Genomic DNA, 15,628 nt, shown 5'->3' with positions numbered 1-15,628 from the left:
TTTGTAGTCCTTAATAGTTTTCAAGCCCTGCCACATCCGACGAGCGTCAGAGCCGGTGTAGTAGGATTCAATCTTAATCCTGTATTGACGCTTTGCTTGTTTGATGGTTCGTTTGAGGGCATAGCGGGATTTCTTATAAGCGTCCGGATTAGTCTCCCGCTCATTGACAGTGGCAGCTCTAGCCTTTAGCTCTGGTTGGGATATGTACATACAGTAACTGTGGGGATGACCTCATCGATACACTTATTGATGAAGTTGATGACTGAGGTGGTGTATTTCTCAATGCCATTGGATGAATCCTGGAACATATTCCAGTCTGTGCTAGCAAAACAGTCCTGCAGTGTAGCATCTGTGTCATCTGACCACTTCCGTATTGAGCGAGTCACTGGTACTTCCTGCTTTCGTTTTTGATTGTAAGCAGGAATCAGGAGGATAGAATTTTGGTCAGATTTGCCAAATGGAGGGCAGGGGAGAGCTTTGTATGCATCTCTGTGTGTGGAGTAAAGGTGGTCTTGGATTTTCTTCCCCTGGTTGCACATGTGACATGCTGGTAAAAATGAGGTAAAACTGATTTAATTTTGCCTGCATTAAAGTCCCCGGCCACTAGGAGCGCTGCTTCTGGGTGAGCATTTTCTTCTTTGCTTATGGCCTTATAGAATTGGTTGAGAGCGGTCTTAGTGCCAGCTTCGCTTTGTGGTGGTAAATAGATGGCTACGAATAATACAGATGAGATCTCTTGGTAGATAGAGTACCTTATGATAAGTTGTCGACCACACCATCTCAGGCGAGCAATACCTCGAGACTTCTTTAATATTAGACATCGCGCACCAGCTGTTATTGACAAAAAGACACACACTCCCACCCCTCGTCTTACCAGAGGTAGCGTCTCAGTTCTGCTGGTGCATGGAAAATGTCCAGAAGTTATTTTCGGTCATAAGAGACGGTAGCAGCAACATTATGTACAAAATAAGTAAAAAAATAAGTTACACAAAATGTTAAAAAAATAACAAAATTGCACAATTAGTTGGGAGAACGTAAAACATCAGCCATGTTCTTCAGCGCCACATTAATAGACCTCACTTGAGTGGGGCTAGCGTTAGCGTCGTTAATGAGGTCTAATGATCAACGCTCCACTCTGCCACCTATTCACCTGAGATGGGCTAGCATTAGCATTCTGCGTCCGACGCGAGATGGCATTATCGTTGGTAATATAGGCATTCAGACAGACAGCTAGACAAACACACGATGACGAGGGACATGGAGCTAACCTTGAGCTCTCCAGCCGCCACTTTGAACACCAGCTCCACAACGGAGCCCACAGCCAGACGAGCCGCGCTGGACGAGTGGACCTCGTTCCAAATGGTGTCGCTGTCCACCTGTGAACACAAACACACATGCACATTTATGCAATGCGCAACATATACATGTTCATGTACAATGCACAATGTAAACAGGGTAAAGCATACAATTGGACAATGTTGGACCAGGATGGCTGTGGTGCCATTTGTCCTCCCAGTCCCAACAATTCCAGAGGTAGAAAGAGTGAAGAAGATATGCGCACACAAGCTACAATACAAAAGCCCCTAACAACACTCACAATCACACACAGTGTTTACAAATCCCGTGTATTGTGTCAAAGCTTGCACAGGAAGAGCGGGGGGAAGGGACTTGATTGCTGAGCAGAAAAGAGACTCTCACAGTGAGTTATGGGTCAATCCAACTGATGTGAACGACTCCCCTTACAGACAGAAACTCAGTTTGGACAGCCAGGCTTAGTTTCTTGTATATGCGCACGCACGAATAGCCTGCTGGCACACACAAAAACACACAAGCACATGCACGTCCTGTTCGTCAATCTAAAGGGTACGGGGAACTAATTTGTTCTTCACACGTCTGTCCGTCTGTATGTGCTTCTGGTGGGATCCCATGGGGGAACACAAAAGCATGCCGGTAGAGGTGTGATTTTAACGTCCGGGAGAGCGGTGAGATGGCTTTTATTCACAGACGTGTGTCAATATTGAGCAAAGGGAGAAGTTTGGGAGAGATGAGGGATATACTGTAGATGGAGAGAAATATTAAATATTTTAAAGGGGGGGGGGAAGGCATGGAGAGTGATGTGAGATGGGGTGGGGGGAGCTGGCTAGTCCCGGTGTTGTGGAGGTATGGGTGTGCATGTGGTCAGAGAGAGAGGCCAGGCATTCATCAGTCATGGCTGATTATGCTGACACACGCCTGCTCCGTGGCCCCAATCACAGCGCACACACACAGTACTTCTACACATCTTTACTCCTCTACACACCACTAGACTACATATTGTTGCACACACACACACACTCGGCATAGATATATTACTCTTAACTCCTTGTTGTAACACTGACTGCATGTTGAAAAAAAACAACAACTTTTTGTGGATCAAGGAACCAACTTGTGGTTTCACTCACTCACTCACTCACACACACACACACACTCACACACACTCACACTCACACTCACACACACACACACACTCACACACACACACACTCACACACACACACACACACACACACACACACACACACACACACACACACACACACACACACATTCCGAGATAGAATAACCTAAGGAGAAGAAAACAGCTGGCAGAGGGAAAGACAGGTGGAGAGAGATAGAGAGAGACAGAGAGAAAGAGAGACTGGCTTCCAGTTGAAGCTCGCATCCACTACAAGCCCATGGCACTTGCCTATGGAGCAGCAAGAAGAACTGCCCCTCCCTACCATAAGGCTATATTCAAACTCTACACCCCAACCCGAGCACTCCGTTCTGCCACCTCTGGTCTCTTTGCCCTCTTGGCCCTCCAAGCTCTCCTCTGTCCTGGCACCCCAATGGTGGGACAAACTAGGACAGCAGAGTCCCTGCCCATCTCCTGAAAACGTCTGAAACCCTACCTCTTCAAACAGTATCTAAAATAATCCCACAGCACCCCCCCTTCACACTACCTCCTCACCCCCCTCCCCCACTAGCTCTGACCTTGCTACTTTATTGATGAAAACGTACGTACGGTGGCTGTGATATGTGGCTGTCTCACCTAGCTATCTTAAGATGAAAGCACCTAGCTATCTTAAGATGTAAGTCTCTCTGAATAAGAGCGTCCGCTGAATGACAACAATGTCAACGTAAATGTAGAGAGGGGATAGAGCGAGAGGGACTTTGTGGAGACCTGCAGGGTTTTTGTGAACCTCGGAGTCGCCGATAGACTCAGCATACATTGACTCTGGCGATCCCTGCCTGCTGCATTTGGCTTTCAACGGCATGAACGCTCAAGGCTAGAGTTAGAAGAGAAAAGGAAAACAGGGGGCCTTTTCAAGTCACGCCAAGAAGGACGTTGTCACGAATTATGAATCTGCGGTGCATTTACGATGCAAAGAAGACTGGGGGGGAAGAGAGGGAAATAGGTTGGGGGGAGAGGGCACGGAGGAGTTGAATGAAGAGTGACGGCTGCACCAGAGTGAGTGAGTGAGTGAGTGAGTGATCAAGGAAATGAATGATAAAGTAATCGAGTGATCAAGCTAAAAAAAAAAAGGAAGAAGACGACAAAATGTGACAATGTACCCTGGGATGAACTGAGGAGCGTGTAAAAAAGTGAAAGAAAAGATTGAGCGAGGGAGGGACACAGCGCCAAAGTATGTCACTAGTCCCTAAAGGAGAAGAAAGTGCAACGTCGGAAGGGCAGAGTAGCCTTGACGAAAGCGACTTGCAAGACTGAGACTGAGTAAGACAAGGCGAAAGACGCAAGCCAGTACAACCAAGAGCGATAGGGGGATAAAAGAGAGGAATACGAGGGACCAGGGAACCAAAGAGAGTGAGGGAACGTGTTGGAATGAAAGAGTGGCAGTTCTGCTCAGGCTGACAGGGTAATTTGATGAGCCGAGGCGCTGTGCTGGGACTACAGGAAGACAACAATTTAGCCTCATTTCCATAAAACAGAGCAGAGCCCCTTCTGTTTCCCACCGGCAGCAGCGGGCAGCACAACAGACCCAGCTAGATGCCCTCCGTGGAGAGAGAGATAGGTAAGGGGGAGAGGGATTGAAAATCAGACCTCTGTCAACATATTGATCTAGGGAGCAACAAACACACAATCTGAGTTCACACACTCCCATACACACTCCCACACATACAGTACGCAAGGGAACACACGCCCCATGAAGACAACGAAATGCAAGCATACAGACAGAGGGTCACACACATACACTAACCCAGCTGACCTTGTTCTTACCTGCCCCCCCCTCCCCCCCTCCCAACCTTCACACTGAAGGAACAGCACACCACACACACACACACACACACACACACACACACACACACACACACACACACACACACACACACACACACACACACACACACACACACACACACCACACACACACACACAGCATTGCCCCCCCAACCTCCCCCTTAACCCCCCCCTCCAGTGTCCCCCTCAACACACAGACAGCGCCCTCCCACCCACTCTACAGGACACAGCTTGTTTATAGAAAACATATGGTCACAATTACCCACTCGACAGAAAGCAGAGCAACAGTTTTGGTTGCCTCTGGTGCTCCAGGGTGGTGGTGTGTGTGTGTGTGTGTGTGTGTGTGTGTGTGTGTGTGTGTGTGTGGTGTGTGTGTGTGTGTGTGTGTGTGTGTGTGGGGATAACACACAATACCATTATTTAGACAGGGGAGAATAAGTAGGGAGTGACTTACCCCTACCCCTCCACAAGGCAGCCTCACGAACATGGGAGTCAATGAACCTGAGAGGGAGAGAGAGGAAGAAGGGGGGGTGGAGAGAGACAGAGAGAAAGAGGTTAGAGGCAACCGCCAAAATACTCCCTTGTCACACAGTATGCCCTACCAGTCTCTCCAGTCAAGAAGCATCTGCAAGATGACTACAACGTCAACTTAGACATGACATCCCCTTTGAGATATAAACTAACCTTGACCCGTGCAAATTCTAGCAAAACGTTGTAAAGTGGAAACCCCCCACACCCTTAAAACAACACCCTGCGTGATTTGAGAACATAGGCTACACCTGTGTATGTGTGTATGATTTTTAGTGCAGTCTAATCGAGAGAGCAGCATTTCACCTTTGGGCCTGAACATTTCAAATGTGTCTAGGTGACCATTCACTACTCTTAGTGGGTCCTGAGTTGACCATTAGACTTCTGCATTAATATGAATTCATATAGCAGACACTCCTAGAGCGTTGACGCATGGCAGAATATACAACATAATCACACATATTTGAAGTAAACACTTTTAAAACGGTGCAAGTGGAAATACGGAAAGTCCAACAGTCCAAAACAGTGTTTCTCTTGCGGGTACTTGGGGGTCCTTCAGGGGTACTCCAGGCAGAGCAAAATGTACACGGTGCTACAGTAACCAAAAAGGTTGGGACAAAATGACTGTTCTTCGACAGGCACTGGCTTGGTTAACTCCGATATGACAGCCAGGGTGGTCATAGTTCGATGTTTGAGCCAAGCCGTCAGTCTCCCTCTCTCTCTCTCTCTCTCTCGACCAATAGGAAATATTTAGGTGATGGATCAGAACACTTTGGGTGGAGGGAGTAAACACAGAGGGGTGATGTCATGGAACATTGTGTGTGTGTGTGTGTGTGTGTGTGTGTGTGTGTGTGTGTGTGTGTGCGCGTGCGGTCATTATTGGCAGAGAGGTAGCGGCCTTGACCGAGCTTAGGGACAGACTTGAACTAGCTCCAACTGTGGCGAGATAACGCGAGAATGGAACGACAACAAATAAAATAGCGGTTGTTTAGGTAAACAAAACAAACTCTGTGGAGCTTCCTGGCTTTTTCTTTACACAGAAGGCTATAATGCAGATAATAAAGTTGATAATGGTCTGGTAGAGGAACACTATCATTAGGCCAGCTCTGCGCTGTAATAACAGACAGCGGAGGTGTGAGAGGGGGGAGATAGCAGTCTATGGAAGACTGTTATCGTCGTATACACTCTCATACTGTAGGCAATCTTGTTCATGTACTGTACTTTGTGCATGTAAATCAAATCAAATCAAATCCAATTGTATTTGTCACAGGTGTAGACCTGACCGTGAACTGCTTACTTACAAGCCCTTAACCAACAATGCAGTTCAAGAAATAGATTTAAGAAAATATGTACCAAATAAGCTAAAGAAAAAATTAAAACGAACACAATAACATTTTCAATAACAAGGCCATATCCTTTCAATGTGTGGTGGTAGAGGTTAGTCGAGGTCATTTGTACATATAGGTAGGGGTAAAGTGACTATGCATAGATAATAAACAGCGAGTAGCAGCGGTGTAAAAACAAGGGGGGGGGCATTTGATTAATTGTTCAGCAGTCTTACGGCTTAGGGGTAGAGCTGTTAAGGAGCCTTTTGGACCTAGACTTGGCACTCCTGTAACGCTTGCAGTTCGGTAGCAGAGAGAACAGTCTATGACTTGGGTGACTTGAGTCTTTTACTATTTTTTGGGCCTTCCTCTGATACAGCCTATAGAGGTCCTGGATGGCAGGAAGCTTGGCCCCAGTGATGTACTGGGCTGTACGCACTACTCTCTGTAGCACCTTATGGTCGGATGCCGAGCAGTTGCCATACCAGGCGGTGAAGGAACCGGTCAGGATGCTCTCGATGGTGCAGCTGTAGAACGTTTTGAAGATCTGGGGACCCATGCCAAATCTTTTCAGGCTCCTGAGGGGGAAAAGGCTTTGTTGTGCCTTTTTCACAACTGTCTTGGGTGTGTTTGGACCATTATAGTTTGTTGGTGATGTGGACACCAAGGAACTTGAAATTCTCGACCCGCTTCACTACAGCCCAGTCGATGTTAATGGGGGCCTGTTCGGCCCTGCTTTTCCTGTGACCTCCTCCCTATAGGCTGTCTCATCATTGTCGGTGATCACTGTTGTGTCGTAAGAAAACTTAATGATGGTGTTGGAGTCGTGCTTGGCCACACAGTTGTGGGTGAACAGGGAGTACAGGAGGGGACTAAGCACGCACCCCTGAGGGGCCCCAGTGTTTAGTCCCAGGGTCCTTAACTTATTGATGAGCTTTGAGGGCACTATGGTGTTAAACGCTGAGCTGTAGTCAATGAACAGCATTCTCACATAGGTGTTCCTTTTGTCCAGGTGGGAATGGGCAGTGTGGAGTGCGATTGATATTGCGTCATCTGTGGATCTGTTGGGGCAGTATGTAAATTGGAGTGGGTCTAGTGTTTCCGGGAGGATGCTGTTGATGTGAGCCATGACCAGCCTTTCAAAACACTTCATGGCTACAGACGTGAGTGCTACGGGGCGGTAGTCATTTAAGCATGTTACCTTCGCTTTCTTGGGCACAGGGACTATGGTGGTTTGCTTGAAACATGTAGGTATTACAGACTCAGTTAGGGACAGGCCAATCCTAACTTCTGACATGCATTGATGTCAATGGAAGACAATGTGAAAATTTGACTTCAGTGGAAGTTGGGATTCACCCTCACTATACTGAGAGCATCTACAAAACTGATCCTGTATAGTGTATTAAGCACCAACATCCACTTGGGTATGGGCCATATCCACAAAGCATCTCAGAGTAGGTTTTCTGATCTAGGGTCACTTTAGCCTTTTAGATCATGATGAATTAGATTATTTGGACAGATCCTAGATCAGCACTGGTGTAGGACTTACTGTCTAGTTTCTGTCGGAGTGGGTTGGTTCCATACAGAAGGACGTGAGCCTCAGAGTGAACCGTCTGCAACTCCTCCAGAGTGGCTTTCCGCCCTCGGATACACTGCAGAGAGACAGAGAGACAGAGGTAGAGAGAGAGAGAGAGAGACAGAGAGACACACAGAGACCGAGAGACAGAGAGAGAAAGAAAGAGCGCGAGGGGAGAGAGAAAGAGAGAGCGGGGTAGTGAGAGAGGGAGAGAGAGAGGGGGAGAGAGCGCGAGAGAGAGTTGGTAACACTTACTATGAGACCTGTATCTGTAATGCTTTGTCCATTAGTTATAACACACTCCTGCTTTACTAATCCCCAAGGGTCACCTGAGCTTTTGATGGACAGGAGGGATGGAAAGATGAAAAGGAGGGAGTTGAGGAGGATTGGAGAGGAGGGGGGGACAGGGTAACACCTGTAGCCAGGAATCTCCAATTAGTTACAGTGGTGGTCGTAAAGGAGGACCGAAGGGTGGGTGTGTGGGTGTGTGTGTGTGTGTGTGTGTGTGTGTGTGTATGTGAGTGAAGAGAGACAAAGAGAGAAAGACAGGAGAGTGAGAGAGGAGAGCAGAGGGGAAGGGAGGGGAGGAAGTCTGGGGATGGGACTTGTTTGTTTGTTTGTGCCATTCAGGAAAAACAGAGACGGCAGCTATGCAACCGAGCGTAGCGCTGACGTATTGAGCGAGTGAGATGCAGAAGAGGTCAGACACAAACACGCACAGCGCAGAGTGTGATGCAGGACGGTTCATCCCCATTTAGGAACCATTAAACGGTGTTTATACCTCTCAGATGAAGAGTAAAGCATGTCTCTTGCTGAGCAAGTTTGTGTGTCTGTGTGGTAAGTATATGCGCGCACGTGTGCGTGTGTGTGTGTGGGGATGGTCACAGAACAGGTGCAGCGCGTGATAAGACCCACTATGATAAGACCCACTATTAGCTCAAATTCAGCTTCAACCCACTAGCAGCTTTTTATCTCTACCAGCGCTTCAAAACAACATAAAACTTCAAAAACAACCCCCTAAGCTAAACACTAGTCTAAGATCAGTTTAGAATTTTCCCCCTGAATGGTTATGGTTAGGATTTGTCAACGGTTTGCCCTACGGGCAACTTGCTGTGGGGTGTTTTGTAAACAGGGAGGTTGGTTTAACACTGCCCTCTCCTGGTCAGAAATGGAAAGTGGCGTAACGGGTCCATCTCAATAGTCCAGGTTGGATGGGCAAAGGCAGCCACTTTATACTATTGAGATAGGTTGGCAAACAAGCTTCCTCAGTTACTCTGACAGGGGGACCTGAATTTATACTCCAAAGTGGATTCCTCTCCTTAGTCTCTGCACTGATGGAAAAAAAATGACTATATGGGTGAAACCACAGAGCTGGCCACACTTTAACCTGTCCTACTACCTTAACCTGTCCTATTACTTTAACCTGTCCTATTACTCTAACCTGTCCTATTACTTCTGAATCTGTGCTGAAATGAGGGATACAATGAAAGAAAGACATGTTAGTAATTTAGCAGATGTTCTAATCCAGAGCGATTTAAAATTAGTGCATTCATGTTAAAGGTATACTTTTGGTCTTTTGGCAATGAGACAATTGATCTAATTCCCCAGAGAAAGGGGGGGGGGGGATTTCTTCAAGATACTCTTTCAAAGAGTTGTGTTTCAGACATTTTCGGAAGATGGACAAGGACGTTAGGGGAAGCCTGATCCACCATTAGGGTGCCAGGACAGAGAAGAACTGGTGCTGAGCGGGACCTGCCCTCCCGTAGGGGTGGGAGGGTCAAGACACCAGAAGTGGTAGAACGGAGTGATCGGGTTGGGGTGTAGGGTTTCCGTACCTCACACTTGCCCCTCAGTCCAGTCTCCTGCAGTCGGGACCAGATGCTCTGGATGCGTCCGGCGTGCTCCGGGTGTGTGTTGGTGTTGCCACACATACACTGGTGCTTCTGCATCAACGTGTCATACACCAGGCCTGGAGGGGAGAGGGGGAACGCACAGACACACACACACAGGGTTATGAAAGACAATGTTGATAAGACTGTTTGGGAGACATAGGTTCTGACAACAGCACACCAACACTGCACTGCTGATCAGTATGCTGGACACTGGGGCTCTCAAAGTGGTTTATGGGAGAAAGAGAGTCAAGATACATTGTTTTGTTTTCACGGAGAGAGGACAGACTAATCTAAGAGAACAGGGAGAGTGTGTGTGTGTGTGCGTGATTGAGATACAGACTACAGGTTAGAGAGAGAGTGTGTGCGTGGTGTACCTCGTGACCCGTGTATTTAGCCAAGTTATAGTTACTCATTGTGTATTTATTCTTCCTGCTATTATTTTTCTGTTTTCTCTCTCTGCATTGTTGGGCAGGTCCCGTAAACATTTCACTGTCAGTCCACACCGGTTGTTTACCAAGCATGTGACAAATACATTTTGATTTGATTCGTGTGAGCGTGCTTGTGTTTCTGTGCTTGCGGGCGCACGTGTGTTTGTGTGTCTGTGTCTACACATGCGTGTGTGAGTGAGTGTCTGTACGTATGTACATTTGTGTGTGTGATACAGACAAGGGGTGCTTGGACACTAACCAGTGGTGAAGCGAGGCTTGGTGGGCGGTTCCTGCTGTACCGCAATGGGGGGGAAGCAGGCCGAGGCGGGAGATGATTGGGCCCTGGAGAGGGGGCGGTGCACTGGGAAAGTGACTGACAGGCCGGCTGACTCCATGGAAGCCTGGTAGTTCCTTAACTGGATCATCCTCTGCTGCTCCAATAACACAGCCTGCTGCTCACACAGATACAGAGAGAGAGGAGAGAGAGAGAGAGAGAGAGAGAGAGAGAGAGAGAGAGACGGAGAGAGAGAGAGAGAGAGAGAGAGACGGAGAGAGAGACGGAGAGAGAGAGGGGAGAGAGACAGAGAGAGAGGGGAGAGAGACAGAGGGAGAGACAGAGAGAGAGGGGAGAGAGACAGAGGGAGAGAGACAGAGAGAGAGGGGAGAGAGACAGAGAGAGAGAGGGGAGAGAGACAGAGAGAGAGGGGAGAGAGACAGGGGAGAGACAGAGAGAGAGGGGAGAGAGACAGAGAGAGCGGGGAGAGAGACAGAGAGAGAGGGGAGAGAGACAGAGAGAGAGGGGAGAGAGACAGAGAGAGAGGGGAGAGCGAGGGGAGGAGAGAGAGAGAGAGAAAGGGGAAAGAGAGAGGGGAGAGAGAGAGCGAGAAGAGAGAGACAGAGAGAATGTTACACACACGTAAGCTAATACACACACACCAAATTCTGCTTTCGTGTGCATCTGTTGAACTGCTGCAAGATATCTTACTAGCCAGAAGATGGCGCTTGATGCATATGAATCTATTGTCATAAGCTAGACAGACGTGATTCAGATGTGTGAGCGGCTTTAGGAACATTAAGATACAAATGGTATGCAAGTATGCATGCATTCAGTATCATTTCACTTAGAATCAGCCCAATTCCTGCGAAAGCCTTTAGTGGCACTGGCATACTGGTATGAACGTATTTAGTATGATCACTATACTATAGGTTTTTGTCGTAAGGTGCTATTGGGATTCAGATTCTAAAACTGTACTGCCACTTAGTGAATTGCCACTACTGTAACTAACAGAGCAGGATTAGACTGGGGTATCGCTCCTGCTCTAACACTTCATTTCCCAGGGGCCCCCAGTGCTATACTTCCTGCCGGGGGATGTGGGGTGTGTGGGCGTCATGGTGACAGGAAGGACGGTGGATTGGATTTGGACCGACTGCAGGGCTGCATGTTAGACAGGGATGACATGGTGTTCTGGCTAAGTGTGTTTGTGTGTATATGTGTGTGTCGGTGTGTGTGTGGCCCTCGGGAGACTAACTCAGATTCAGCAGTAGAGAGGAGGCGTGAGGCTGACCTCAGCCATTCAGATAAAAACCTGCACGCTATTTCACTTTGTGAGTAGGAGTAGAGCGTGTGTGTCATTGTGTGTGCTTGCATGTGTGTGTGTGTGTGTTTGTTTGTGTGTCAATACAGCAAGAGTAAGTCATGTGTGGGTGTCGGTTTCTCGTGAACTGACTAAAAATGAAAATAGCCTACATTCTGTTCACTATCACACATGCAGTACACGTGTGAAGTCTTCTTTCTCGGTCTGTCCATTTGAATATTCCAGCTCTCTTCGACTGGTGTTAATCACTTTATTTTTGTTTTTATGTTGTGTGTTGAGTGTGTGTGTGTGTGTGTGTGTGTGTCTGTGTCCTCTCCTCTTCCCTCTGTCCTACCTGTCTGAAGAGCAGCTCCTGGTCGACCGTCCTCTCTCGGTTGTCCATCTCCTCTTCCTGAGGGTCCGGGGGCTCCTGCTTGACCGTCACCCCGTGCATGAGGACTCCTTCCTGGGGACACAGGGCTTGGTGCTCCCTTAGCTCCTCTTCTGTCTCCTCTGGGTGGCTCTCGTGCTGTCGACCCGGCCCTGGCTCGCTGGGCTTGGCCATCATCTGAGGGGGAGGAGAGGGAGGGGGTTGAGGTCAAAGGTTAAAAAATCTGGCAGTGGGTGTGGATAAGTTACAAATACCCGTACCAAACCTAAGTAGCGATAACTGTTGCAATACATAGTTTGGGAAATGTTCTATTTCAGGGTGACCACAAAGAAAGCCCACTTCCTTCATGCCTATGGTGGCAGTATACTATTTTCCAGATTTTCAAAAATGTTCAACGGAAATGGAGAGTCAGTCAAATGCTTCCCAAAAGGTGAGTCGGGACCCTAAGAGTGGACCGCCACAGCCAGTCCCTCTTGGGTTGTCACTAGAAACATGTTATTGTCAATCAAGTGACTCGCAGGCAGCCCAATTCTGATCATTTCTTTTCCTCCCACTAACTGGTCTTTTGACCAATCACATCAGATCTTTTCACATCAGCTCTTTTTCAGAGGACCAAATAGTGAATAAAAGACCAATTAGTGAATAAAATATCCGAATCGGGCTGTCTGTTTAAATGCAATCAAAGACATTCAAAAGCCTCATGTCATCACAAAGAAAACTGGGGAACCACTGATCTAGGAAAGCTGCAGAAGAGCCATATCTAACCATAAGGATTCAATCCTATCCTTTATTTTCTTCTCCAATGATCCAAGTGTATTCTATGAAGTGCATCTGTTATGGTACTGTTAACAGTAAGACAGGTGTTTTGGCTCCCAGTATGATCGTCTATGTGCAGACAGGTGAGGTGATACAAGTTCAAAAAGAGTTTCGCAACTACAATCTCTCTTCGCAAACATTTCCTTCGGAGCACAGAGAAATCCATAAATCCACCGAGCAACATGTCTAAATTTAAACGCACGGTAAACAAACGTCACTGCTCATGTCCAAACCGCCATCTATAAGCTCAGATGACAAGCTGACTGGCTGGCCCTTATTACTTGTTGCCAGAAGCTGGTTTGTTTAGATTATAAAGGTTAGTCCACCCACGGTCTCCGGGTTCACACAGACTCGGCATGAGAAAAAGAAAAACAGAATAGATAGAATGAGAGAGAGAGAGAGAGAGAGAGAGAGAGAGAGAGAGAGAGAGAGAGAGAGAGAGAGAAGAGAGAGCGAGAGATAGAGGTGAAGCCTCATCATAAAAGCAGAGAGAGAGAGAGAGAGAGAGAGTGAAAGAGAGAGTGTGAAGGAGAGAACGAAAAGAAAAGGAGAGAGGGCTGAGGTCTCATCATAACAGCAGGGAGAGGAAGGGAGAGCGAGAGAGAGAGAGAATGGGAGATTATCCTCTATAAACAGGAGGACAAAGAGGGTACTTCTGTACAAAAAACAAGTGCGGGAGAGAGGGATCAGGAGAGAACATCAAAGGGGAGAGAGAGGGGGAATGAAAGAGGGACTTTGGGTAAGGTAGAGGGTTTAGAGAGGAAGGCGAAGAGAGTGACAAGAGAGAAATCAGAAATGGAGTCAGAGCAGGCAGCCCAGAGAAAGTGAAAAATAATGGGGCCAGACGAAGGCAAGAGAAAACTGAAGAAAATGAGACACAGAAATAGAGAAAGAGAGCGAGAGAGAAACAGACACAGAGAGAGAGAAGGAAAGAGAAGTAAAGAGAGAGAGAGTGTAATTTCAAGACTGTGGCGGATGTCGCTGTGCCAGGCCAGCTGGGTCCATCCAGCTCGGTCGCCACGGGGATGTCAAGGGTAACTACTACACCCCCCCCCCCCCCCCCCGTCCGTCCTTCACCCCCCTTTCCAGTGTCCCAGGTCGTAGCAACCATGTCTGGCAGACGCACGCACTGGACCCTGTTGGCATGACGCCAGGGGAACCGGCTCATTGACGTCAGAGCACCAGTCTCTTGCCTCATCCCCCTCTAAACACAAGCCACTCTTTTTACACTCGCTCCCGCCACCCCTCTCTCGTTTATTCCCCCTGACTCACTCGCTCTTTTATTCCCCCTGACTCCCTCTCTCTTTTTCGCAAAATTCTCTCTATTTTTTAAAGGGGAAAATCTCTTTTGGGATTTACACCAGCTACATAAGGGATGAGGTTGTTTTGAAGTTGGATGCTAAATAAACACATTTTAAAGTTTTGGAGAGAAAGTGGGAGCCTACTGTAGATCCTTTAATGCTTAAATACTGGTAGTTAAACAACTCCTCGACACTTAATATCCAAATATACATTTTTTAAAGCTTTTCAGCTTTGCTGTACCTTTCATCCAAAACATGAAGCAAAAAGTCTCTTGAAATATGAAACTTTTTGACAGTAGATGACAACATTACCAATATGGAATTATTGATATCATGGAGACAGCTGATTCAAGTAGTAAAGTGACAAGTGAGCTCTTATGGATCACCAGCAAACAATCAATGGATCCTGAAAGTCAGCAACCCAAAAGATGACTGAGTTGTTTTAGCCGCATGCTAACCTGGATTCTACCACTCCCATTGCTTTTCAAGCAACAATGCTAATGCTAAAAGGTTGGGAAGTAAACAAAGCCATATTCCCCATATTCTTAATTGCTGACCACTGAGAATCCACATGGATCACTTGCTAGTTCTGAGGTAAATATCTGAGGTAAATATCTGAGGTAAATTTGTCATTTGGTTGAACTATCCCTTTAAAATAAAAACATTTATAGGCCCTATTCTTCATATTCTTAATCGCTGACCACTGACAATCCAATTGGATTACTCGCTAGTTCTGAGATTAATTTGTAATGTGGTAATATCCATTGTTATAGTCCATTAAACACAGTGATGTCAATGTGGCCATGTGTCAGTGAGGGACATAAGTAGGGGAAAACAACAGAGATTCAGAGGATAATAGCGTATAATCCTCAGGGAATGTCACGACACAGGAGAAATTCAGTAGGGAGAAAAAAAGAGCAATAATTATCTCTCTACGCCCCCACCCTGCTCCGGCCTTATGATTCTCTATCCTCCCTAATCACCACACACACGCAAACACACACCGAGCTCCTTCCTGTGTGACCATATAAGGAAGCGGCTTCCTCCATACGAGGCAGTTGCTATGGCGACGGAAGAAGCGAGCACAGGAACATGCACGCAGGGCAGGCAGACTCTGGCAAACACTTAGCCGATGTACAGCTGTTGTGTTGCTGCTGCTGCTGGTGGTGGGGCTGTTGCTTAATGACATAGCAGACACACGCTCACACATGTACACAATCACGCACGCCCCCAACCCCTCCCACACACACACATACACCACACACACCTTGTTGATGTGCAGTTGCTGCTGCTGGAACTGCTGCTTGTGTTTCTCCAGGAACTGCTGGTGCTGCTGCTGGACCACCAGCTGCTGCAGGGCCTGGGCGTTCTGGGGCAGAGGGGCCGACTGGGTCCTCCCCAGGGGACGGTGCTGCCCACGCAGCTTGTGGATGGAGGGCGACTGCAAGGGCAGCCCGCCCAGGCCTGAAACACAGGAAACACCGACAACATTAAGAGGGTGATCCACAAGTAACATTG

General features: G+C 47.5%; 1 protein-coding gene across 4 annotated transcripts in view; it reads right to left on the bottom strand.

Moving 5' to 3' along the window:
* Positions 1-15,628, bottom strand: part of hdac4 (histone deacetylase 4) — a 243,538-nt gene that overhangs the window by 51,741 nt on the left and 176,169 nt on the right. For all 4 annotated transcript variants that reach the window (XM_014164296.3, XM_014164295.3, XM_045704424.2 and 1 more), the window contains 7 exons: positions 15,378-15,574; positions 11,958-12,170; positions 10,288-10,480; positions 9,544-9,677; positions 7,682-7,784; positions 4,734-4,780; positions 1,269-1,376 (listed from right to left, as the gene is read on the bottom strand). In XM_014164296.3, the coding sequence (XP_014019771.2) occupies positions 1,269-1,376; positions 4,734-4,780; positions 7,682-7,784; positions 9,544-9,677; positions 10,288-10,480; positions 11,958-12,170; positions 15,378-15,574 (995 nt within the window). The remainder of the gene's footprint in view (positions 1-1,268; positions 1,377-4,733; positions 4,781-7,681; positions 7,785-9,543; positions 9,678-10,287; positions 10,481-11,957; positions 12,171-15,377; positions 15,575-15,628) is intronic.

This window comes from Salmo salar, chromosome 21 (assembly GCF_965601325.2).
Source record: "Salmo salar chromosome 21, fSalSal1, whole genome shotgun sequence".
Classification (NCBI taxonomy): domain Eukaryota; kingdom Metazoa; phylum Chordata; class Actinopteri; order Salmoniformes; family Salmonidae; genus Salmo; species Salmo salar.
Note: the sequence above shows the minus strand (reverse complement) of the source record. Positions and strands in the feature narration are given on the sequence as shown.